The sequence below is a fragment of the Neoarius graeffei genome, chromosome 20 (assembly GCF_027579695.1).
Source record: "Neoarius graeffei isolate fNeoGra1 chromosome 20, fNeoGra1.pri, whole genome shotgun sequence".
Lineage (NCBI taxonomy): Eukaryota > Metazoa > Chordata > Actinopteri > Siluriformes > Ariidae > Neoarius > Neoarius graeffei.
The window spans coordinates 65,178,226-65,203,633 of NC_083588.1; the positions used below are offsets into that span (position 1 = coordinate 65,178,226).

Here is a 25,408-nt window from a genome sequence, read left to right on the forward strand (position 1 = left end):
CAAATCTCAAAAACTGATATTGTATTCACAATAGAACATAGACAACATATCAAATGTCGAAAGTGAGACATTTTGAAATTTCATGCCAAATATTGGCTCATTTGAAATTTCATGACAGCAACACATCTCAAAAAAGTTGGGACAGGGGCAATAAGAGGCTGGAAAAGTTAAAGGTCCAAAAAAGGAACAGCTGGAGGACCAAATTGCAACTCATTAGGTCAATTGGCAATAGGTCATTAACATGACTGGGTATAAAAAGAGCATCTTGGAGTGGCAGCGGCTCTCAGAAGTAAAGATGGGAAGAGGATCACCAATCCCCCTAATTCTGCGCCGACAAATAGTGGAGCAATATCAGAAAGGAGTTCGACAGTGTAAAATTGCAAAGAGTTTGAACATATCATCATCTACAGTGCATAATATCATCAAAAGATTCAGAGAATCTGGAAGAATCTCTGTGCGTAAGGGTCAAGGCCGGAAAACCATACCGGGTGCCCGTGATCTTCGGGCCCTTAGACGGCACTGCATCACATACAGGCATGCTTCTGTATTGGAAATCACAAAATGGGCTCAGGAATATTTCCAGAGAACATTATCTGTGAACACAATTCACCGTGCCATCCGCCGTCGCCAGCTAAAACTCTATAGTTCAAAGAAGAAGCCGTATCTAAACACGATCCAGAAGCGCAGACGTCTTCTCTGGGCCAAGGCTCATTTAAAATGGACTGTGGCAAAGTGGAAAACTGTTCTGTGGTCAGACGAATCAAAATTTGAAGTTCTTTATGGAAATCAGGGATGCCGTGTCATTCGGACTAAAGAGGAGAAGGACGACCCAAGTCGTTATCAGCGCTCAGTTCAGAAGCCTGCATCTCTGATGGTATGGGGTTGCATTAGTGTGTGTGGCATGGGCAGCTTACACATCTGGAAAGACACCATCAATGCTGAAAGGTATATCCAGGTTCTAGAGCAACATATGCTCCCATCCAGACGACGTCTCTTTCAGGGAAGACCTTGCATTTTCCAACATGACAATGCCAAACCACATACTGCATCAATTACAGCATCATGGCTGCGTAGAAGAAGGGTCCGGGTACTGAACTGGCCAGCCTGCAGTCCAGATCTTTCACCCATAGAAAACATTTGGTGCATCATAAAACGGAAGATATGACAAAAAAGACCTAAGACAGTTGAGCAACTAGAATCCTACATTAGACAAGAATGGGTTAACATTCCTATCCCTAAACTTGAGCAACTTGTCTCCTCAGTCCCTAGACATTTACAGACTGTTGTAAAGAGAAAAGGGGATGTCTCACAGTGGGAAACATGGCCTTGTCCCAACTTTTTTGAGATTTGTTGTCATGAAATTTAAAATCATCTAATTTTTCTCTTTAAATGATACATTTTCTCAGTTTAAGCATTTGATATGTCATCTATGGTCTATTCTGAATAAAATATGGAATTTTGAAACTTCCACATCATTGCATTCCGTTTTTATTGACAATTTGTACTTTGTCCCAACTTTTTTGGAATCGGGGTTGTACATGCAATAAAGCCTGGACTTCACTGTTGGTCCATCTGCCTGTGTTTGTTTCCATTTTTATCGCTAATATAAGAAATGTTGTTTACATGGTTAAAATTTTACACTGATTTTTAAAAATGGTGGTTGCCGGTGCTACATTACCTTATGTTTAACCAATCACCGTACACTTACATCACTCATGGCTCCCCTTCTCCTGGAAGAGAACCTACCCTGATATAGGAGCTAAAAAAGTCCCTCAAAATGGCGCTCTAATAACTACCATCGTTCTCAGTTCCTGCAGTGTGGAAACACAGGAAGAAGGAACAGTTCTAAGAACTTTGAAAAAGTTCCTCTGGTCTGAAAACGTGTCTTATGAAAATCCTTTGAGAAATTGAATTCAGTAGTGCTGAAACTAGACATTTCAGGAATTAAGGCTACATCCACACTAAAGCAAGAAAAATCTGAAAATGTAGATTTAATGTAAACGTTTCTCCCGACACACTATCATAAGTTCCAGAATATTTTGGGATTTTAATAGTTAAAAAATGTTTTAAAAGTCTACAAAGTTCCAGAAACATTTAATAAACTCAAGAGTTTCAGAGACTTTTGAGGAACTTAATGCTTTAAAATCTTCTGAGGACTTAAACATTTCCAAAAACTTTCTAAAAAAAAAAAAACAGAACAGTTCCAGAACCTTTTGAGAAACTGAATCCACTGCATTTTAGAAAAAAGGTCCAGAAATGAAACAGTTCCAGGATCTTTGAAGGAACGTCAGAATTTCAGGACGGTCTGATAAACTAGTGTCGAAAATCTTTTGAAAATGAAATTGCTCCATAACCTTTAGATGAACTAAAGATGATGAGAATGTTTGAGAAACTAAACCCTTCTGCAGTTTTTTTTCAAGTAATACCGAGCTCGAAAATCCTTTAAGAAGTGAAATTGTTTCTGAACATTTCAAAGAGCTGAAGAGTTTCAGAATCTTTTGAGGAACTAACGTGTGTGAAACGTCCTGACAATTAGATGCTTTTAAAAAAAAAAAACAGCAAAAAAACCCCAATCAGTTCCAGGTCTAAGGCCGGAACAATCCTGTATTCAGACTGGGAGACTCAGCGTCTCAGATCAAATCTCATTATAATATTAGGCCACGCCCATGATGTCAGTTCCCAGATGGAGCTGCGTGTTGAATTCAGATGCTGTTTAATTATATTTCTGTGGGGTTTTTTTTCCTTCACTCTTTGCTGGGTGTTTAATGTAACACTCATACACACGTTCTGATTGTTCTCCATCATGCTCTCTGTATATCCCGGGACATTCATTATGGAAGCTGCATCCTCTGTCTTTTCATCTATTTATCCATCTTCCAGCAGTAGTAGCAGCTCCTGAGCCAATTAGCAGATGCTCCTCATATTTTAACGTTTTCCTCGCTGTGAAACAGCTGAGTCAGCTGGGCTAATTATCAAACCCTTCATGAGCTGAGTCAGGTGTGTTCGAAAATGAGCCGAGTGTGAGGAGGGCGAGGAAACGGGACCGGATGACGCCTGAGGTACAGGAATGTGATTTACATCCTGTTTGAGATCTAAATGCCGTTGGAATTCTCTGACCCAAAACACTGCAGCGTGCAGATGACAAATTATAGACAAACAAACTGTTAAACAGTAATTAGCTGAGCGTCAAGCAAAACAGATGCTCTACATGTGTCTTGATAAATTGTGTTAACTCAGTGTGTGTGTGTGTGTGGGGGGGGGTTAGTGTGTGAGATGCGGTGCTGCCTTTTAAAGATGTCTCACCGCTGTTCCTTCCACAATGTCCCTCCAGATGGGTTTGTCCCCACTGCCCTCACTGAAGTCCAGCAGGTTCTCCACCACCACCTGACCAATCAGGTCATGTCTGGAGAAACGGTCAAAGTCGTAGATGGAGAAGTGCAGTTTGCGAGAGTGAAGCTCAGCCAACGGTACACCGAACTGGAACGTCTCGTTAAACACTGGGTTCAAGGTCTTCCTGTGCACCTGCCGGGAAGAAAGAAAGAAAGAAAGAAAGAAAGAAAGAAAGAAAGAAAGAAAGAAAGAAAGAAAGAAAGAAAGAAAGAAAGGAGAGGTGTAAAGAGCAGAGAGAGAAAAAAACATGTCATGAGCAGCAATGATTGGGGTCCAATCATATCTTTTTGCATTTCATTTTAAAAAAACCTTTACGCATCATTACACTGCAACCTTTTTTTTTCATGTTCTGATTTTAATTTGATGCAGTTTGTGTGGTTCAGATGGAGGACCTGAGAGAAATGTTCAAGAATTAGGATTTGAATACAGTATTAGGAAAATGTTATAAAAATGACACTAAATGGTTCATTTTCAGGGCTTTAGTGAAGGACTGCAGGTTTCACAGCTGCACTATTGCACCACCATCACATCCACCCATCCATCCACCCAGCTATCCATCACATCCACCCATCCCTCACGTCCATCCAATCATTTTTTTATTTTAGAAAGTAGGTCCATAGGAAGCTAATATTTACCATAAATTTGGGAAGGCCCGAGTCAACCAACCTTACCAAGCAAAAATGTATCACAGGATTCAGGTGTTACATGAACTTTCTTTCAGGTCTTCATGATATCTCTTGGGAAGCTTTAATAACTCTTTATTTCAGTTATGTTCATTGTCAGAAAGTGCTTATGAGCATTTATGAACACTGCCTTTAATAACAGTTTATTCTTGGCATTTCAGGACTTTCGCATAAACGCACCTTCTTTTGCTTTCCCAGAACTTTAGTGAAATTTGAACCAAAACGCTTCAGAACGTTCTGAGAGACTGAACCATTCAACATTCCTCTGAAGTACTAGAGAGGTTACAAAAATGAAATAGTTTCAGAACTTTTTCACTAAAGTATTTTGAAAAAGGCGAAGATTGAGCAGGTTGAGTTTAACACCACAGACAAAGAAAAGAATGAAGGAAGGAAAGCATCTGAAATAAACGCCTCTGTATCAGAGTTCTACATTAATACTGTGGAGGAGTGAATGAGGAGGATGGAGGGAAAAGCCAGCACCTTGGTCTGAAACTTCTTCTTCCTGTCAGGCAGCAGGTAGATCTTCACATAGGGGTCTGAGAAGCCGTTGGCGTCTTTGGCTGGCAGGTCCAGAGCTTTGAGGATCTTCACTACCAACTGCTCCGTACTGAGAGAGAGAGAGAGAGAGAGAGAGAGAGACCATAGAGAAACCCATGTGGAAAAGTGGAAGAACATGTGAAAGAACGTGCACAGACTGAAAGCTCAGCTCAGGATGGAACTGAGGAACCTGGAGCTAGAAGTACAATGGAGCACAGATCATGTGAATGATTTAAACCAAAAGCGCAAGGAGTGTATTCACTGATGGCATTCATTTGGATATTAATTTTAACATCACAGCATTTATATAGCCTTATAAACTTTCCAATATGTTGATCTTAATACAAGATCAATGCTCTAATCTATTGTGACATAACTCAACACTGGGCACAGAAGCCACACCCACTTCATTAAAACTGACAGATACAGAGCCCCCCCCTTTACTCTTACCCCATTCCCACTCCCACTGAACCCTGTAGATTTTCTGCTGTTGTGCAGTAACAGTGATGTCCTGCAAGAATGTGAGTAAGATGGCAAAGTCGAAACGTTAGTCCCCCATTGACCGAGTAACATTTACACAAAACATTTCTTACAGCTCCAGTGGGAATCGGGTCCATCAGATTTACGTTTTGTGACGGTCTTGATGTTGTTGGCTGTGACGGTGTTGGTAAATGATGATGTAGTGATATTGCAATGGAACTTCTCATACTGCATCAATGTAAAGGAATTTGTTTGCTTGAACAAAACAAATGTTCAGAAACAGGAAAAGACTCTCAATAGAGATGTGATGCAGCTTGACTCGTCCCATGTTGCTAACTAGCTAATGTCTAGCTTGGGCTTTTCATGACAATGGACTCCCTCATGAATTATATGTCAAATCTGGTCTCACATGGTTGGTGCTCTGTAATATTCCAGTCTTCACTAAGACTGACAGGCACAGAGACCCCCACCTCCTTCTCTGGGACTCATGGGCAGAGAAGTCACACCTCCTTCACTAAAACTAACAGGCACAGAGAACCCACCTCCTTCACTGGGACTCATGGGCAGAGAGGCCACGCCTACTTCATTAAGACTGACAGGCACAGAGACCCACACCTCCTTCTCTGGGACTCATGGGCAGAGAGGCTATGCCTCCTTGACTAAAACTAACAGGCACAGAGGCCACGCCTCCTTCGCTGGGACTCATGGGCACAGAGGCCATGCCTACTTCACTAAGACAGGCACAGAGGCCACACTCCCTTTATTGGGACTCTTGGACACAGAGGTGATGCCTACTTCATAAAGACTGACAGGCACAGAGACCCCTGCCTCCTTTACTGGAACTCATGGATACAGAGGCCACGCCTACTTCACTAAGACTGACAGGTACAGAGACCCAGACCTTCTTTTCTGGGACTCATGGGCACAGAGGCCACACCTCCTTCATGAAGACTGACAGGCATGGAGACCCCTACCTTCTTCACTGGGACTCATGGGCAGAGAGGCCACGCCTACTTCACTAAGACTGATAGGCACAGAGACCCACACCTTTTCTGGGACTCATGGGCACAGAGGCCACACCTCCTTCACAAAGACTGACAGGCACAGAGGCCACACCTCCTTCACAAAGACTGACAGGCACAGAGGCCACACCTCCTTCACAAAGACTGACAGGGATGGAGACCCCTGCCTCCTTCACTGAGACTCATGGGCAGAGAGGCCACGCCTACTTCACTAAGACTGACAGGTACAGAGACCCAGACCTTCTTTTCTGGGACTCATGGGCACAGAGGCCACACCTCCTTCATGAAGACTGACAGGCATGGAGACCCCTACCTCCTTCACTGGGACTCATGGGCAGAGAGGCCACGCCTACTTCACTAAGACTGATAGGCACAGAGACCCACACCTTCTTTTCTGGGACTCATGGGCACAGAGGCCACACCTCCTTTACAAAGACTGACAGGCACAGAGGCCACACCTCCTTCACAAAGACTGACAGGCACAGAGGCCACACCTCCTTCACAAAGACTGACAGGGATGGAGACCCCTGCCTCCTTCACTGAGACTCATGGGCAGAGAGGCCACGCCTACTTCACTAAGACTGACAGGCACCAAGGCCACACCTCCTTTTCTGGGACTCATGGGCACAGAGGCCACACCTCCTTAACAAAGACTGACAAGCACAGAGACCCCTGCCTTGTTCATTGGGACTTATGGGCAGAAAGGCCACACCTCCTTCATGAAGACTGACAAGCACATAGACCCACACCTCCTTCTCTGAGACTCATGGGCACAAAGGCCACGCCTCCTTCACTGACAGTGACAGATTTAGAGATCACGCCTCCTTCATCACAAATCGTTTTCCTATGGGTTACTTTTATGCAAATTATTTTCCAGAAAGTTATTTTTACTGTGTATTTATTTTAAACAACACTGATTTTTCAGCCTCTACATTTGGTAAAATATTTTAAAAATCTGGGTCAGGAAAAAAGGGTTAAGAGTTTGATTGATAAAGATTCAGATCTCTGGGCCACAAGCAGCAGTAAATATGAAAGCTTAAATATTTAATGTGTGTGTGTGTTCGTGCTGCAAGAGAAGCGCCTTGAGCATGAGGACTTGATCAATAATGTAGACCTTATTACATGCACCACTATCACTCATGCCGTGTCTATACCATAGCCAGAGACGCAGACCGATGGTGTTTTGGCGGCGACCTACAAACACACGCCTTTGTGCAAGGATTTAATTACGGGACGTGAATCTCTCCGGTATCTAATCAGACCTTATTAGGATGTGTCTGTCAACGTTAATGATGGTGTCACGAATTCATTAGAGCTCTTAGAAAGACAGCAGGGTGTCTTAAAGGGGACATTTGGTGTGGTCCCTGCCTTCGCCAGCATCTCATTTGAGCTCATACACTATCACATCTAGTACATTTTGAAAATTATTTACATGGATGACTTCATCGCTTGACAAAATGGCATTACAACCAATCGGAGAACAGTCCATCCATCCATTTTCTTCCGCTTATCCGAAGTTGGGTTACAGTGGCAGCAGGCTAAGCAGGGTATTCCAGGTGTCCCTCTCCCCAGCAATGCTTTCCAGGTCCTCCTGGGGGATCCCAAGGCGCTCCCAGGCCAGTTGAGATATATAATCTCTCCAGCATGTTCTGGGTCTACCCTGAAGTCTTCTTCCAGTTGGACGTGCCCAGAAAACCTCCAAAGGTAGGCGCCCAAAAGGCATCCTAATCAGATTCCTGAACCACCTCAGCTAACTGCTTTCGACATGAAGGAACAGCGGTTCAACTCTGAGATCCCTCTGGATGTCTGAGCTCCTCACCCTGACTCTAAGGGTGAGTCCAGCCACCCTACGGAGGAAGCTCATTTTAGCCACAGATTAGTTATCGGAGAACAGTTCCCACTCCTAAAGCCACTGTATTCAATCAGGGCACGGTTCCTGCCTTCATGACCACACTAACCAATTAGACCATGGTTTTAAAGGGGAACAGAGGGCAATATATAGAGTAAATATAACAATAAAACACACATTAACGAACCTTATTCAAGACTTACAAAAGTTTTTTGTTCTAAGGTTGGAAAGTTATAGTGTTTTGAAAGTAGCTCGAGCAAACTATTTCCGCAGTTTGAACAGCTCGCCATGATATTAATTTTATCCAATCAGAATGCACGTTCATTTTCTCTGTGTAACACTCATGACGTATGTATGTGCCCAGTTGTGTTGGCTCATTGAGGTTGGGAATAGCACGTGTGAATCAGAAAGTAGGATGAATTGTAAGTGATCGGCTACACAATGCCACAGTGTGTTGCTTTCGGGTGTAATAACAGGACCGATGGAAAGCATAACGATCCTCCAGACGTGTCTTTTCACTCGTTTCCGCTGAAAAACACCAAGTGAGTTCGAGCTTTCTTCTCTTCTTTCATCATCACCAGAGTCGAGAGTACCTCTCCTAGGTTCAAACTGGTACCCTTCTAAGCCATAGCCTGCTTGCAGTGTGTCTTGCGGGATCTCTTCGTATGATTCGACAGAGCTGTCACTTTCACTTGATGCGCCCGACGCCATGATTACACGCTTCTCTCCTAGTGCAGTGGGTAGCGCTGACGTCACGCTCTTTTAAAAATGGCGACTCTTGTGCCGTTTAGCGTACCGACTATTATATTTACAATTACCAAGATATTTTGTTGTTTTCTAGTATATAAATTTGATAGAATACTTAAGAATACGTTACTTTGTCACATCAGCAACTGTATATATTATATTTGGTACCCCTTTAATTACCTCTGGAACCAATCTGACTTCAGTTCCTACCCTGACAGTACAGGAACCAAAGCTGCAAATGATTTCCTTTGGTTTGTCCTTTCATGGGAACCTGAAAGGAACCTGAAAGGATTCCACCAAGAGTTGTAAAGTAAGCTAAGGATCTTTAGCTATCCAAAGAATCCAGTATGCGAGGAACCTTTTATTCAAGGCATAAAAAAGCAGAGTGACTGCTTCAGAAAGCTACCACCCTGAAGTTGATTCCAAAGTGTTTTGTCCCTCTTGTTCTGCAGTATTTGTTGAAAACCTCCATGAGCATGTTGGGCGTATGCGTGATTTATGTAGATGAGTAGCTGATGGTGGTAAAGCTGCATGAGGAGAGAAAGCGATCATTCTGACAGCACTACACACTCCAAACAATGCAGCTTCAGATAAAACCCGTCACCATAAATACAGGGTGCTTCCAACTTCGGCTGCAATTAAACAACAGGGCTGTTGTACTCGCACATCATATAACGCCTTACATCTCGCTCTTTTCCTTAATCAGTGAGTGACAGTGCCTTCTGTCCTCATTCAACGCCACACAAAGCCACACTTTCAGACATGCTCCCTGGAGCCCCTCGGCACCCCCATCCCCAGAGACAAATCAAAAGATAAATAACAATAGCACTTCAGGAGTTTGTAGGCAGCGGTTAAAAATGGCTGTTATTCCCCTAGGGCGTGTGTGTGTGTGTGCGTGCGATAACAGCCGGATGGCGTGTCCCACAGGGTCAGACATCGGAATATCGCCAACACAACAAGACGACAAGATGTCAACATGACACAGCTGGAGACGTGATAATGTCAGTTAAAGAGCACCTGAAGAGCATTGCTACGAGAGCTGTGTGTTCATGTCACACACATAGCGCCGGTGTTCACGATTTTATGATTTTCCGTTGTCATTGTGTACAACATGAATATATTACTGTACTTAATTATTAGCTCATCCGGCCGACAGGTGATGAGTTTATCCCATCATGTGTTGTCTGTCATACATTGGGCGTCTTCCACATTTCACCAAAATCGCTTCTTCTCAACTCAATTCTTCACCAATTTTTACTCTTTTTGGCAGGAAGGTCGGTCTGCCTGGGGTGCATATAGCTTCTACCCAAATTTGCATAATTGCAATTAATAATGAAGATATGGAGTAATTAAGGCCTAACGAGCAGTTTCCACACAAATCGCTTCTTCTCCCTCAATTCTTCACCAATTTGATTCTTTCTGGCATGAAGGTAGGGGTACCTAGGGTGCATATAAATTCCACCCAGAGTTGCTTACCGTAATTACAATTATTAATGAAGTTATGGACTAATTAAGCCTTAATGAACAGTTCAACAAAAATCGCTTCTTCTCGGTCAATTCCTTGCCGTTTTGGCTTCTTTCTGGTAAATAGGTCAGTATTCCTAGGGTGGATATCGCTTCTATATATAGCTTGTATATAGTGTATATAGTGGGTGGCACGGTGGTGTAGTAGTTAACACTGTTGCCTCACAGCAAGAAGGTCCTGGGTTTGAGCCCCGTGGCCGGCGAGGGCCTTTCTGTGCGGAGTTTGCATGTTCTCCCCGTGTCCGCGTGGGTTTCCTCCGGGTGCTCCGGTTTCCCCCACAGTCCAAAGACATGCAGGTTAGGTTAACTGGTGACTCTAAATTGAGCGTAGGTGTGAATGTGAGTGTGAATGGTTGTTTGTCTCTGTGTCAGCCCTGTGATGACCTGGCGACTTGTCCAGGGTGAACCCCGCCTTTCACCCGTAGTCAGCTGGGATAGGCTCCAGCTTACCTGCGACCCTGTAGAACAGGATAAAGCGGCTACAGATAATGGATGGATGGATGGATGGATGGATGGATGGATGGATGGATAGTGTATATCGCTTGTGACATTTATTGTGCAAGGTGGCCCATTTTAGATCATTCCTTCTGGACTAGACAGGGCCGGAGTGAGCTACGCCGTCATTGATGGTCTCGTTACTCATCTATTTGTTTTTGGGATTGGACGCATGCACGTGATGTTCCTCGTATTAGGAATATGGACTCCTGTGATCTTCAGTCTGATTGGTCAGGATTGAATATATTAATCAACAGCAGCTCTGACAGTACAGACTCGTATGGCAGACACTCAACATAAACGGATAAAAAATGAATCCCAGAGTAAAGAGATGTTCATGTAACATTTATGGAAGGAGTCTCCAGTGTCAGAGCTGCCAAGCTGCGTGTCACTCTTTAATAAATCAAACCACATCCCAGCACTTTGTCATTGATTATTTCCCTGTTGCATCATGCCCCGTTGTGTTGTGTTTTATTCCTGATTCAATACATGCCAAGTTTGACATCATGGACAATCCTTTTGCAATCTGCTTGATTTTTTTTTTCTGTTCATTCCCTCCTTCTTCTTGACCTCCAACTTTTCTTTTTCTCCCTCTATAACTCTGGATGTAAAGCAGCTCTGTGTTATTATGTGTTGATGGTGTGGGCCTGTTTAAAGTGGTCGGCCATATATAATTCATGGCTCTGCTTCTTTCGCTCATTTTTCAGACATCAGCACTTTCATGCACTCACTGAAGAGCTACTGAAATAAAAGACTCGAGCACGACTATAATTCAAACGAGCTCATATGTCTTCCTCTCTTCCTTTTCTTTTAAAATGAACTGTTTTAAATAGCCCCAATCAACATGAAAACCTATCCAAATCCAATCTGCGTAGTTCTAATAAACATTACAGAAGAAATCATGTTTAAAAAATATTTACATTATATACAGATCATTTGGACTCAGAGAGTAAGAGTAAGAGTAAGGAGGTGAAATAATGGTGATAAAAATAACCTGACTGGGATAAAATAAAACTGAGCACAGGAGGAGGGAGAGTCGTCCTTTCATTACGACCTACAGGGCATGTTAGCACCCCAAAGGTGATTATTTTCCTATCAGGACGTCCCCGAATAATGTTTTATACCTCTCAAACTACAGCAATTTACAGATTGAAGGATGACACATCGTAGATTTCATCCGTTTATAGTTACATTTTTAATGCTGTGGAACTTCAGTGAAACAAGTTGTCATTACTGAGCTATGTTTTCATTTCTATGAACCTGCTTATGTAATGCACAATTTAAAAAAAAAGCATAATGCAAATATGTAATGGAATTAAAAAAAAAAAAAAACACTTCCAAATATCGCACAAAGGTTTATACGCTTGCACGAGGTGGATTTTCAGAAGATTTCACAAAGCAATATCTTGCAAAATTGAAAAGGAAACACAATTTTCATATTTAAGTCACAAGAATGGAAACAAAATCACCATGGCAACTCTTATCAGGTCCTGGAGATCCATCACCAAGTTGAATTGGAATGACTTTCGCAAGAGGAGAAAACACAAATCTAATTGCATAACATCACTCAATGGATATGTAGAGCATTCGCAACGGTGTTTTGTCGAAAAAAATTGCTTCTATTTTGTATAAAACTGCAATGGAAACCTGCCTAGTTATGGTACAGTGGCTAAAAACAGTTGTTACATCACTAGTCTGTCTCTCTTCTCTGATTTGAAGAAACAAAATCAAGCCAAAAAAACCCAAAAAACCACAGCCCGACTGTGCAGAAAATTGAGACTGAAATACAGCCACACTCTTAAACACACACACACACACACACACACACACACACACACACACACACACACACACACACACACACACAAACTCCTCCCTGAAATAAACCATATTGCTGTTTGTTGCAGGGAGAGAGTGACACCGAGAAAACATACCACACTGAAAAGCAATTAAGAATTAAGCTCCGCCTTTATGCCAGACATGAATGTAATTGCTTCACTATCATCAGTACGTTGCAGTCGTGTCACACTGAAATGCAATCACTGTACACCTTAGAGGGGAAAAGGAGCACGAGTTAAAAAATAAATAAATAATAAAACGAATCAGAGGACCCATGCAGGACTCCTTGATTGTGTTTGGATTATTTCTGTCAGTCATGTTATAGACACGCCCCCAATGATCCTTCAGCCCTCCTTCATCTTTACTGATGAATACGATGAAGCTGGACGCTGAAGTTGCTCCAGAACACGTGATGATGTCATTAACATTCTAAACCGGTGAGCTGTTTGGATCAGCAGCAGTTAATCAAGTAAATAAACTGTACTGTGATTGAAGTGTGTGTGTGTGTGTGTGGTTTATTTTTAGCTGAAGAAGTGAGCAGATGGAGGGATCATGAGGTTTTTGGAACGAGGAAGTGTGTGAGGTGATGTGAGCTCACTTGAAGGCATAGCGGAGCAGGAAGCTGATTTTTCCGCATGTGTCGCCCTGCTTGCCCTCGCCCTGCTCGCCCTGCCGTGGACGATACAACTCCGGCTTGATCTGCCCGATACTGGTCACCTGCTCACTCTTCTCCTCTCCGTGGAAATCAGGACTGGAGAGCTGATGAGTCATGGGCTTGGGCCTGGAGAGAGAGAGAGAGAGAGAGAGAGAGAGAGAGAAGGTGATATATATATATACACTCTAGTAAAAAAAATACAGAGAAACACAGGAACAGAGAGACAGACTGATCATGTGATTAAATACTTAACTGATAGACGGATAAATATAAAATAATAGACAGGAAAACAAATAGGCAGAAAGCGAGAGAGAAACAGAGAGGCAACTGGACAGACATGCAGACAGATAAACTGGCAGACAGAGAGACAGACAGAAAGGTAAGTGAACAGACAGAGAGAGATAGAAATAGACATAGAGATAAGCAAAGACAGACAGGCAAACAGACAGGTAATTGGATAGCTAGACAGACAGGTAATTGGATATATAGGCAGACAGAGAGACAGACAGATAGAGAGAGACAGACAGGTAATTGGATAGCTAGACAGACAGGTAATTGGATATATAGGCAGACAGAGAGACAGACAGATAGAGAGAGACAGACAGGTAATTGGATAGATAGACAGAGAGAGAGAGAGAGACAAACAGAGAGACAGACAGGTAATTGGATAGACACAGAGAGAGAGACAGACAGGTAATTGGATAGAGAGACAGACAGAGACAGAGAGAGAGAGACAGAGAGACAAAGTGACATCGCTGTTCAGGAAATCACTTCACAACACAAACAAAGATCAAATGTCTTTAAATATCTATAAAAGATTGAAAGGTGAAAGGTCACTGACCTGGGCGTGACCTGCTGCGGGTGGGCGTTGGTCAGATCTTTAGCAGCAGATCCTCCATCAGGTGGCGGCAGTTCAGGAGACGTCTGGCTCAGTTTAATATTCCCTGAAGGAAAAGAAGCCTCCATGTCACCCTGCATTTAAACCCGGCGTGTCCTCAACACGATTACTCGAAAATAAAATCACTCGTTAACGCTCCGCTCTCGCTGTATTCACAACGACATCATTTCCTGTCAGCTCTGAGCTGTGAGAGAACGCAGATACTCCCAGGTTAGCAGTGGGTTTTGTGTTCTTACTCTTCACTATTCACTGCTTTTGAACTGCAGTGTGCTGTGTAGTGAAGGAGAGACTTTAATCACCGCGGCCTGAGATCTGAGGACAGCCAGCGGTTTCGGCTAAAGATCAGAAAAAATCTCGATCATCGAGACTCTCACCGCTAAAACCCCTGCCTGAGAAGATATAAAACAGCAAAATCATTTATTTATCTCACGCATACTTTTAAATACATTGGTGCTTGAAAGTTTGTGAACCCTTTAGAATTTTCTATATTTCTGCATAAATATGACCTAAAACATCATCAGATTTTCACACAAGTCCTAAAAGTAGATAAAGAGAACCCAGTTAAACAAATGAGACAAAAATATTATACTTGGTCATTTATTTATTGAGGAAAATTATCCAGTATTACATATCTATGAGTGGCAAAAGTATGTGAACCTTTGCTTTCAGTATCTGGTGTGACCCCCTTGTGCAGCAATAACTGCAACTAAACGTTTGCGGTAACTGTTGATCAGTCCTGCACACCGGCTTGGAGGAATTTTAGCCCGTTCCTCCGTACAGAACAGCTTCAACTCTGGGATGTTGGTGGGTTTCCTCACATGAACTGCTCGCTTCAGGTCCTTCCACAACATTTTGATTGGATTAAGATCAGGACTTTGACTTGGCCATTCCAAAACATTCACTTTATTCTTCTTTAACCATTCTTTGGTAGAACGACTTGTGTGCTTAGGGTCGTTGTCTTGCTGCATGACCCACCTTCTCTTGAGATTCAGTTTATGGACAGATGTCCTGACATTTTCCTTTAGAATTCGCTGGTATAATTCAGAATTCATTGTTCCATCAATGATGGCAAGCCGTCCTGGCCCAGATGCAGCAAAACAGGCCCAAACCATGATCCTACCACCACCATGTTTCACAGATGGGATAAGGTCATCTGTCCATAAAACATTTTTCCAATAGCCTTCTGGCTTGTCCACGTGATCTTTAGCAAACTGCAGATGAGCAGCAATGTTCTTTTTGGAGAGCAGTGGCTTTCTCCTTGCAACCCTGCCATGCACACCATTGTTGTTCAGTGTTCTCCTGATGGTGGACTCATGAACATTAACATTAGCCAATGTGAGAGAGGCCTTCAGTTGCTTAGAAGTTACCCTGGGGTCCTTTGTGACCTTGCTGACTATTACACGCCTTGCTCTTGGAGTGATCTTTGTTGGTCGACCACTCCTGGGGAGGGTAACAATGGTCTTGAATTTCCTCCATTTGTACACAATCTGTCTGACTGTGGATTGGTGGAGTCCAAACTCTTTAGAGATGGTTTTGTAACCTTTTCCAGCCTGATGAGCATCAACAACGCTTTTTCTGAGGTCCTCTGAAATCTCCTTTGTTCGTGCCATGATACACTTCCACAAACATGTGTTGTGAAGATCAGACTTTGATAGATCCCTGTTCTTTAAATAAAACAGGGTGCCCACTCACTCCTGATTGTCATCCCATTGATTGAAAACACCTGACTCTAATTTCACCTTCAAATTAACTGCTAATCCTAGAGGTTCACATACTTTTGCCACTCACAGATATGTAATATTGGATCATTTTCCTCAGTAAATAAATGACCAAGTATAATATTTTTGTCTCATTTGTTTAACTGGGTTCTCTTTATCTACTTTTAGGACTTGTGTGAAAATCTGATGATGTTTTCGGTCATATTTATGCAGAAATATAGAAAATTCTAAAGGGTTCACAAACTTTCAAGCACCACTGTAAGTCACAGAAAAAATATATTTCATTATGTCGGTCTGTAAAAGTTTGGTTACATTTATGCTTCTTTTGCGTAAGTTTTTTTTAAAAAAACGCTTTCTATTTTGACAAAAGAAAAACAGGAAGGACATCTGACTTCAGGGTGTCTACTCTGCACTGTAGAGATTATTGAGTCATTACACTGTCTGAGATCCTGATACAATCTCAGAAGATATAATGAAGCTTCTCTAACGATAGATCTACAATGAAAGGAACCGCCTACATTCCGCTTACATCATTAATCAGTGTGATAAGGAAATCAACTCACGCAGAAAACGTGGACGCTGCGCACTTAACACTCACCTGCATTGTTAGGGTAGGAGTCCATGTCCAGGTAGGAGTGCTCCTGCATTTCCTGAGGCCCACCCACAACCCCGCCCACCATCATAGCCCCTCCGCCCTCCACCCCCATCAGGTCAGAGAAGTGCGGGTGGTGTTGCCCGCCCTGGGCCAGAGATGGATAAAGAGAGGATGAGGAGTGCGTGTCTTTCCTCTGCAGTAAGGGGGGGAGGAGGGAGGAGCCTCCAGCGACCCCGTGAAGTCCCGCCCCTCCGGGGAGGAGCCCGGCTGTCAGGCTGAGGCCACCACCCTCTTTGTCTCTCCATGGCAACCAGCAAAGCTTCCAGGAGACGAAGAGCGAAACGGAAAGCAGTACGATGCCGCAGAACGTCACGATGACTGAGAGGAGGCTGACAGAGATCTCTGAGAGAAAACCAGACAAAGAGACAGACAGACAGACAAAGAGAGAGACAGGCCAATAAAATTTAAAATGGTTGATACAGTGAAGTTTCTCCAGAGTAAGGAGATGTTTCTGTAATGTTTATGGAAGGAGTCTCCAGTGTCAGCACTGTGTATCAGTCAGAGGTGAAGCTCAGCAAATATGGTAAATTACTTTGATGATTAAAACTCACACTAATCTCATGCTAAACTCACACTAATCTCACTAATATCACACTAATATCACTATCAATCTTACACTAATCTCACACTAATCTCACTATCAATCTCACACTAATGTCACTATCAGTCTCACACTAAACTCACACTAATCTCACTATCAATCTCACACTAATCTCACTATCAATCTCACACTAATCTCACTATCAGTCTCACACTAAACTCACACTAATCTCACTATCAATCTCACACTAATCTCACTATCAATCTCACACTAAACTCAATATCAATCTCACACTAAACTCACTATCAATCTCACACTAATCTCACTATCAGTCTCACACTAAACTCACACTAAACTCACTATCAATCTCACACTAAACTCACTATCAATCTCACACTAAACTCACACTAAACTCACTATCAATCTCACACCAAACTCACTATCAATCTCACACTAATCTCACTATCAGTCTCACAATAAACTCACACTAATCTCACTATCAATCTCACACTAATCTCACTATCAATCTCACACTAAACTCACACTAAACTCACTATCAATCTCACACTAATCTCACTATCAATCTCACACTAAACTCACACTAATCTCACTATCAATCTCATGCTAATCTCACACTAATCTCACTATCAATCTCACTATCAGCGTTTTTACATCCACAAACCGCGAGCTGGTCTTCAGTCCACTGGCTGCTGTTTCAGCTGCTACTGGAGCAGGAAGAACTGAAACATTCGACTCAACAGGAACCTGACAACCGCAGAGCATCAGTTCAGGATATATTCTGTAGATTTTCACTGAGAGTGAGTGAGTGAGAGAGAGATCGAGTGAGTGAGTGAGAGAGCAAGTGAGTGAGTGAGTGAAAGATACCAGATGAAATGCAAGAGACAAAAAAGTGCAAAAGGTAAAAAAAAATAGTGTAAGAAAAATAAACGGAAAGAAGAAAGAGCAGGAAATAGATAATGAGAGAAATATGGAGTAAAGAAATAGAGAGAGAGAATTCACAGAGGAAAAACTGAAAAAGAAAAAGACAAGAAAGAAAAGGCAAGAAAAAGAGAGACAGATAGACAGAGGTGGACAATAACGAAGTGCATTTACTTGAGTTCTGTACTTAAGTACACTTTTTGAGTATCTGTACTTTACTTGAGTATTTTTTTTTGGAAACTTATGACTTTGACTTCACTACATTTGAAAGACAAATATGGTACTTTTCACTCCACTACATTTCTGTCAAGGTCCTCGTTACTCGTTACTATGAAGCAGCTTTGAAAGTGGATGTTTTTTCTTTTCTTTTCTAAAACATGATTGTTTTTTTCGCAGGTGACACTGAGAGCCGATCAGTAATCACTAGGGTCACGTCACATCCATAGACTGGATAAAATCAAGTTCAGTGATTTTTCCGCAGCATTATTTAACATGATCAGTTGATGGTAGAATAGAAGGAGGCGGTTCTTTTGGAGAACGCACGCACTCATGGCCCATGAACCCATGTTTCAGTTTTCTTAAAGGATTAAAGATTCGTTTCATTTTAAATGTTTGCTTTATTTGCCAAAAACAAACCACATCACAGCCTAAAAAACTCGCCATCCAACCTGCGGAAGCATATTGAGGTCTGTAAATGTTTTATTCCAAGAGAAAGCTTGCAACGAAGTTGTCTGTGTCTTTAGAGCTAGCGATAACGTTGAAATAGCTATGCAGTCTGGTTAGTCACATGACTTTCTATGGATTTTCCCGCCAAGTTGCCGTAGCCTTGTCCACAGCTAACGTTAACACATAGCTAATTAACTTGGACACTGTTAGTTAGCATGTAAAAACGGAGTTACGCTAATAAGAATAACATTAACTTATCTGAAGTCCTTTCAGAAATATCTCATCTCATTATCTGTAGCCGCTTTATCCTTCTACAGGGTCGCAGGCGAGCTGGAGCCTATCCCAGCTGACTATGGGTGAAAGGCGGGGTTCACCATGGACAAGTCGCCAGGTCATCACAGGGCTGACACATAGACACAGACAACCATTCACACTCACATTCACACCTACGCTCAATTTAGAGTCACCAGTTAACCTAACCTGCATGTCTTTGGACTGTGGGGGAAACCGGAGCACCCGGAGGAAACCCACGCGGACACGGGGAGAACATGCAAACTCCGCACAGAAAGGCCCTCGCCGGCCACGGGGCTCGAACCCAGGACCTTCTTGCTGTGAGGCGACAGCGCTAACCACTACACCACCGTGCCGCCCCCCTTTCAGAAATATGTTTTAGCATAATCTTGCCAAATAAACAATGTAGAAATCTTTCTTTTCTAGTAGCGTTAGCTAACTAATATGATTTTGAGTTTGAAAAGAGTTTGCTAGCATGTCAGGTGGAGCTTCACTGACTAGCTAGCTTAAAGTTAAACCACCATGACGGCACAGCATGCGTTCATTTTGTGAATTCACATTTCTGTCTTTGGTAACGGCGTTAGGTTTTGTAAGCGCTGTGGCAATAATACAACAATGCGCTGACAGAAAATTTACTTTTAATACTTAGGCCACACCAATTCAGTTAGTTGGTTCTCGGAATCGCCACTTGAAGAAAATACAAAATGAAAAAAAATCGAAATCAAACTCCCGCCAACAGAAAAGGTCACGTGATGTGAGGTCACGTGATGTCGAAAACCAATCAAATCGCCCCTTTCACTTTAGATAAAGACTTGTGGAAGAAACCTGCCTGTGGAGGGGAGTCCAGCAAAGCCTGTGTTTGTGATTGTTAGGATATTCAGCGAACAGAAGCGTACAATATTTGACAGGTGTGTTGAAATTCTGTTTACTGGTTTGCCTGTATTGTTTGGTCTATTTCCACCGCTAATTTTACCATCAGAGCATTTTTTTAATTTTATTTTTATTTCGCCCGCTCGCTTCATATTTTTCCTGAAAAAATCCGAGAACCAACTAATTAAATTGGTGTGGCCTTAAGTATTTTTAAAAGCAAGTACTTCAGTACTTTAACTTAAGTAAAAATTTGACTGGACAGCTTTCACTTATATCGGAGTCACATTTAACCAGTGGGATCTGTACTTTGACTTAAATAATGAAGTTGGGTTCTTTGTCCACCTCTGGCGATAGATCACTGAAGAATTTTACAGGCTTTAAAGTGCATATCACAGGTAAATTCAGGAGCAAGATCAATGTAATTCTCCTACATTATATTAAACGGCACGGTGGTGTAGTGGTTAGCACTGTCGCCTCACAGCAAGAAGGTCCTGGGTTTGAACCCAGCAGCCGGCGAGGGCCTCTCTGTGTGGAATTTGCATGTTCTCCGTGTGTCTGCATGGGTTTCCTCCGGGTGCTCCGGTTTTCCCCACAGTCCAAAGACATGCAGGTTAGGTTAATATGGGATGACCTTGGGCTGAGGTGCCCTTGAGCGCGGCACCGAACTCCCGACTGCTCCCCGGGCGCTGTTAGCATGGCTGCCCACTGCTCTGGGGGGGGGGGGGTGCTCATTGCTCACGTGTGTGTGTGCATGTGTGTATTCACTGCTTCAGATGGGTTAAATGCAGAGAGGAAATTTCACAAGTGTGTGATGAATAAAGTTGTGCTTTCTTTCTTTGCTTTCTTCTTAAACTTTGGTCAAATATCTGTAACATTCTGCATTCTCTGCAATTTTTTTACCTTGCGCAATACCAGAAAAATTCAGTTGAAATCGAGCCATTTGAGGCGAATTGGTCCGCCTCTGAAAAAACTTGGCATTTGGATTTCCTGGGAAACATTGATTTTCGTGACATCGCGTGCGGGACGCCTCCCTCTGAATCCTACGTCAGCGCTGGTTTGTTTATGAGAAAACGACCTGGTGGTTTTCTGCAAATTTCTTCAACGTTATTGCGTAATTAATAAAATGGTTAACAGATGTATCATAGGAGGGTGTAGCAACACCAATCTTGATGGGATTAGTACTCATCGTTTCCCAAAAGACCGGACAATGAGAGAGAAATGGGAGCGCTTGGTCTACACAGGCTGTGCACTGAAACCGTGCAAAACTCATACAGCCTGCTGGCGCTTCCGCAGGTAACGTCACGAATCTGGCTCCAGACTCCCTTGGGATTTTTCCAGACGCGTTTTGTTATTTTATTTTTTTCTGCTGTAGACAGATGGCCTTGTGCAAAATTACCCTTCTGGATGAGTGTGTAAAGGGACATACTTTCATATTTTAAGAAAAACCCACAAAATTGGTCCAGAACTTTAAAAGATTCTTTGGAAAGTTTAAGAAAGATAAAAGAAAAACAGAAAAGAAACAGATCTCAAAGAAACACAAAGAGAAAGAAAGAAAGAAAGAAAGAAAGAAAGAAAGAAAGAAAGAAAGAAAGAAGAGAATAGAGATAAATAGAAACAGACATCAGGGAAGGAAGGAGCAAAGATTGAGAAAGAAAAAGAGACAGGATTACAGAAAGAGAGAGAGAGAGAGAGAGAGAGAGAGATGAAGAAATTCTGAAAACTGAAGAGAAAAAAGGAAAAGTGGAAACAAAACAGCAGAGAGCGAAATGTGAAGAATATAAAACGACAAGCAGAAAACAAAACAAAATGAAAATAAAATAAAGGATAAAGTGATTCTACACCATGGAGAAGAGGTGAAAGGTCGCATGTGAATCAAATACACTACATGGGGATGAGTCACACTCCATTACTAAAGTGTGAAGTGGGATAAACCCCGGGCTTAGTGCTGTCACTGCTGAAACACAGGAGCGAGAGTTCACAAGAGGGCATCAGTTCAAATCTCGGGTTATTTCACTAAAAAGCCACGTGCGTGTGATTCTGAACTAGTGAACGCATCGTTTCCAGTTGACTCAGCACTTTGAATCGACTCTGACTCATAAACACGAACCTTTTCCTTTCTACTATTCTTTTTTAATAGACGTGTAAGTGATGTTGTTGATCAAAATGGTTTAATAGAAACTTTTTTTCTTCAACACCTGAGCTGTTCGTTAGCGTGTTACGTGTTTGTGACTCTGTGCTGTGTGAATGAATCAGGGAGGAGTCGCTGCACTGCCACCTGTTAAACATGTAACAACACAATGCAAAGTAATGTTTATTTATTTACTTATTTAGTCATTATAAAAGTATGACGTCATGAAACCGTTTCAGGTGTAGGTAAAATATGACAAAAAAGACAAGGAGTTGGCGGCACGGTGGTGTAGTGGTTAGCACTGCCGCCTCACAGCAAGAAGGTCCGGGTTCGAGCCCCGTGGCCGGCGAGGGCCTTTCTGTGTGGAGTTTGCATGTTCTCCCCGTGTCCGCGTGGGTTTCCTCCGGGTGCTCCGGTTTCCCCCACAGTCCAAAGACATGCAGGTTAGGTTAACTGGTGACTCTAAATTGAGCGTAGGTGTGAATGTGAGTGTGAATGGTTGTCTGTGTCTATGTGTCAGCCCTGTGATGACCTGGCGACTTGTCCAGGGTGAACCCCGCCTTTCGCCCGTAGTCAGCTGGGATAGGATCCAGCTCGCCTGCGACCCTGTAGAACAGGATAAAGCGGCTACAGATAATGAGATGAGATGAGATGAGATGAGATGAGATGAGATGAGATGAGATGAGATGAGACAAGGAGTTGTTCAGGATCCGAAAGAGTCAACTCTTATTCGTGAGTCGAGTCAAATGATTTGACTCAGTGAAAAGAAGTGTGATTTCAGTCACTATTGTAAACAAAAACCTAAGGATAGAGAAAGAGTGAAAGATGTTATTAATGATATTTCTGTGTCTGTAACATCTGATTTTTATGAGATTAGAGATTCGAGACAGCCCAAGGAGACGGATTGATTCTTTTTTAAGTTTAGATGAGAAAGAGATTGAGAGAATAGAAAAAGAGATATAGCATTGTGTATGGAAATAACAATCCGGTCCCTCGATAATCCCAAATCCCTGAGCGGAATATGGAGAAGCGGAGAAGCAGTGAGTGGGTTTTTAGAAGAAAAGAAGAAGAAACCTTTATTCATCACATGCACACTTCAAGCACAGTGAAACTCATCCTCTGCATTTAACCCATCTGAAGCAGTGAACACACGCACACACACTCAGAGCAGTGGGCAGCCACACCAGAGCGCCCGGGGAGCAGTCAGGGGTTCGGTGCCTCGCTCAAGGGCACCTCAGCCCAAGGCCGCCCCACGTTAACCTAACTGCATGTCTTTGGACTGTGGGGGAAACCGGAGCACCCAGAGGAAACCCACGCAGACACGGGGAGAACATGCAAACTCCGCACAGAAAGGCCCTCGCCGGCCACGGGGCTCGAACCCGGACCTTCTTGCTGTGAGGCGACAGCGCTAACCACTACACCACCGTGCCATCTTGAAGCGCTTTTTTTTTTGGCAGCTTTTTATTCCTTGAAAGGAATAAAAAGCTGCCAGGATGACGACTCTCTCCACACACAGACGTCTTTCGCCCCCTGATTGAGCCTCTAATATGAGCTTTTAATCACATGGATTGAGTGAATCATCGCTGTAAAACAGTATGATGATGGAAGGATGATGGACTGAGAACAGAAACAGCAACCACAGTGGCTACGCCTCTTTTGCTGTACAGTAACTGACAAGTACAGAGGCCACGCCTCTTTTGCTGTGACTGAAACGTAAAGAAACTGCACCTCCTTTTCTGTAACTGACAGGTAGAGAGACCATGTCTCCTTTGCTTTGACTAACACACGGAGGCCACGCCTTTTTTTCTGTGACTGACACAGAGACCACTCCTCTTTTGCTGTGACTGACCACAGAGGTGACACCTTCTTTTGCTATGACTGATCTGTAATCTGCTTTCTGGAGTCATCTTCTTGACTCCGCCCCCAATTCAACCCCCACATCAATCTGAAGCAACTGACCTGACCCCACCCCCTCAGCTCTCTCACACAATCTCCCAGGCCACACCCCCTCAGCTCTCTGGTGCCATCCTCCAGACCACACCCTTCAACTCTCTGGCACCACCCTCCACATCACACACCCTCAGCTCTTTGCTACTATCCATCAGGCCACACCCCTTAGCTCTCTGGTGCCATCCTCCAGGCCACACCCATCAGCTCTCTGGAAACATCAACCAACCCACACACACACCCTCTTTGTCACCATTTCACAGGCCACACCCACTCAACTCTCTCACATAATCTCTCAGGCCACACCCACTCAGTTCTCTGGAACCATTCACCAGGCCACACTCCTCAGCTCTCTGGCACCATCCTCCAGGCCACACCCACTCAGCTCTCTGGCACCATCCCCTACATCACACCCCCTCAGCTCTCTGCTACAATCCACCAGGCCACACCCCTCAGCTCTCTGGTATAAATCCCCTAGGCCACACCCCCTCACCTCTCTGACAACATTGACCAAGCCACACAGCCCCTCTCTCTGTCGCCATCCCCCCAGGCCACACCTCCTTAGGTCTTTGGCACCATTCACCAGGCCACACCCCCTTAGTTCTCTGGCACCATCCTCAAGGCCACACCCACTCAGCTCTCTGGCACGATCCCCTACATCACACCCCCTCAGCTCTCTGCTACTATACATCAGGCCACACCCCTCAGCTCTCTGGCACCATCCTCCAGGCCACACCCACTCAGCTTTCTGGCACTATCTCCCCACATCACACCCCCTCAGCTCTCTGCTACAATCCACCAGGCCACACCCCTCAGCTCTCTGGTATAAATCCCCTAGGCCACACCCCCTCACCTCTCTGACAACATTGACCAAGCCACACACCCCCTCTCTCTGTCGCCATCCCCCCAGGCCACACCTCCTTAGGTCTTTGGCACCATTCACCAGGCCACACCCCCTCAGCTCTCTGGTACTCTCTATTTGGCTACGCCCTCTTCATATTATTGCCTTTCAAAACAGTTACATAAGACAGGAAAATTAACTAGCTCCACCCCTTGTTCTCATGTTGTTCTTTCCATTCTTACTCTCTCTATGCCTCGTCCAGCCCTCCACACACCTTTTTTACTCCTTTCCCACCATCTCTGCTTTCTCTCTTCAGTTACCTACACACACACACACACACACACACACACACACACAATTCCCTTCTTATTGTGTTAGGAGAAAGGAGCTTGCTTTTCAATTACCATCTCCCCAATACTCCATATCTTTCTTTTCCTTTTCGATCTCTCTGTTCTCTTCTTCTTCATAAATCAACTCTGCGGTGTGTGTGCCTGACTTTAATCAAAGAAAAAATGATATGATTAAAAATGAAGGGAGAAGTGAGTGTTCTGTAGAGACAATGATGGAGGAAATGAGGGATAACGGGCTGAAAAGACAACAGAAGGATGGGAAGGACATGCAGAAGGGATGAAGGAGAGGAAAAAATTTAAAATGGAGAGATGGGAGGTAACAGATTGGTTGAATTAGACACGC

At 43.4% G+C, this 25,408-nt stretch overlaps 1 protein-coding gene across 1 annotated transcript in view; it reads right to left on the reverse strand.

Annotated features, from left to right (window-relative positions):
- The window catches only part of syt3 (synaptotagmin III), a 59,507-nt gene that overhangs the window by 25,144 nt on the left and 8,955 nt on the right, over positions 1-25,408 (reverse strand). Inside the window, exons 2-6 of the mRNA XM_060902698.1 lie at positions 16,436-16,834; positions 14,063-14,165; positions 13,165-13,347; positions 4,554-4,680; positions 3,304-3,522 (exon numbers count right to left, since the gene is read on the reverse strand). Coding sequence (XP_060758681.1) covers positions 3,304-3,522; positions 4,554-4,680; positions 13,165-13,347; positions 14,063-14,165; positions 16,436-16,834 — 1,031 coding nt within the window. The remainder of the gene's footprint in view (positions 1-3,303; positions 3,523-4,553; positions 4,681-13,164; positions 13,348-14,062; positions 14,166-16,435; positions 16,835-25,408) is intronic.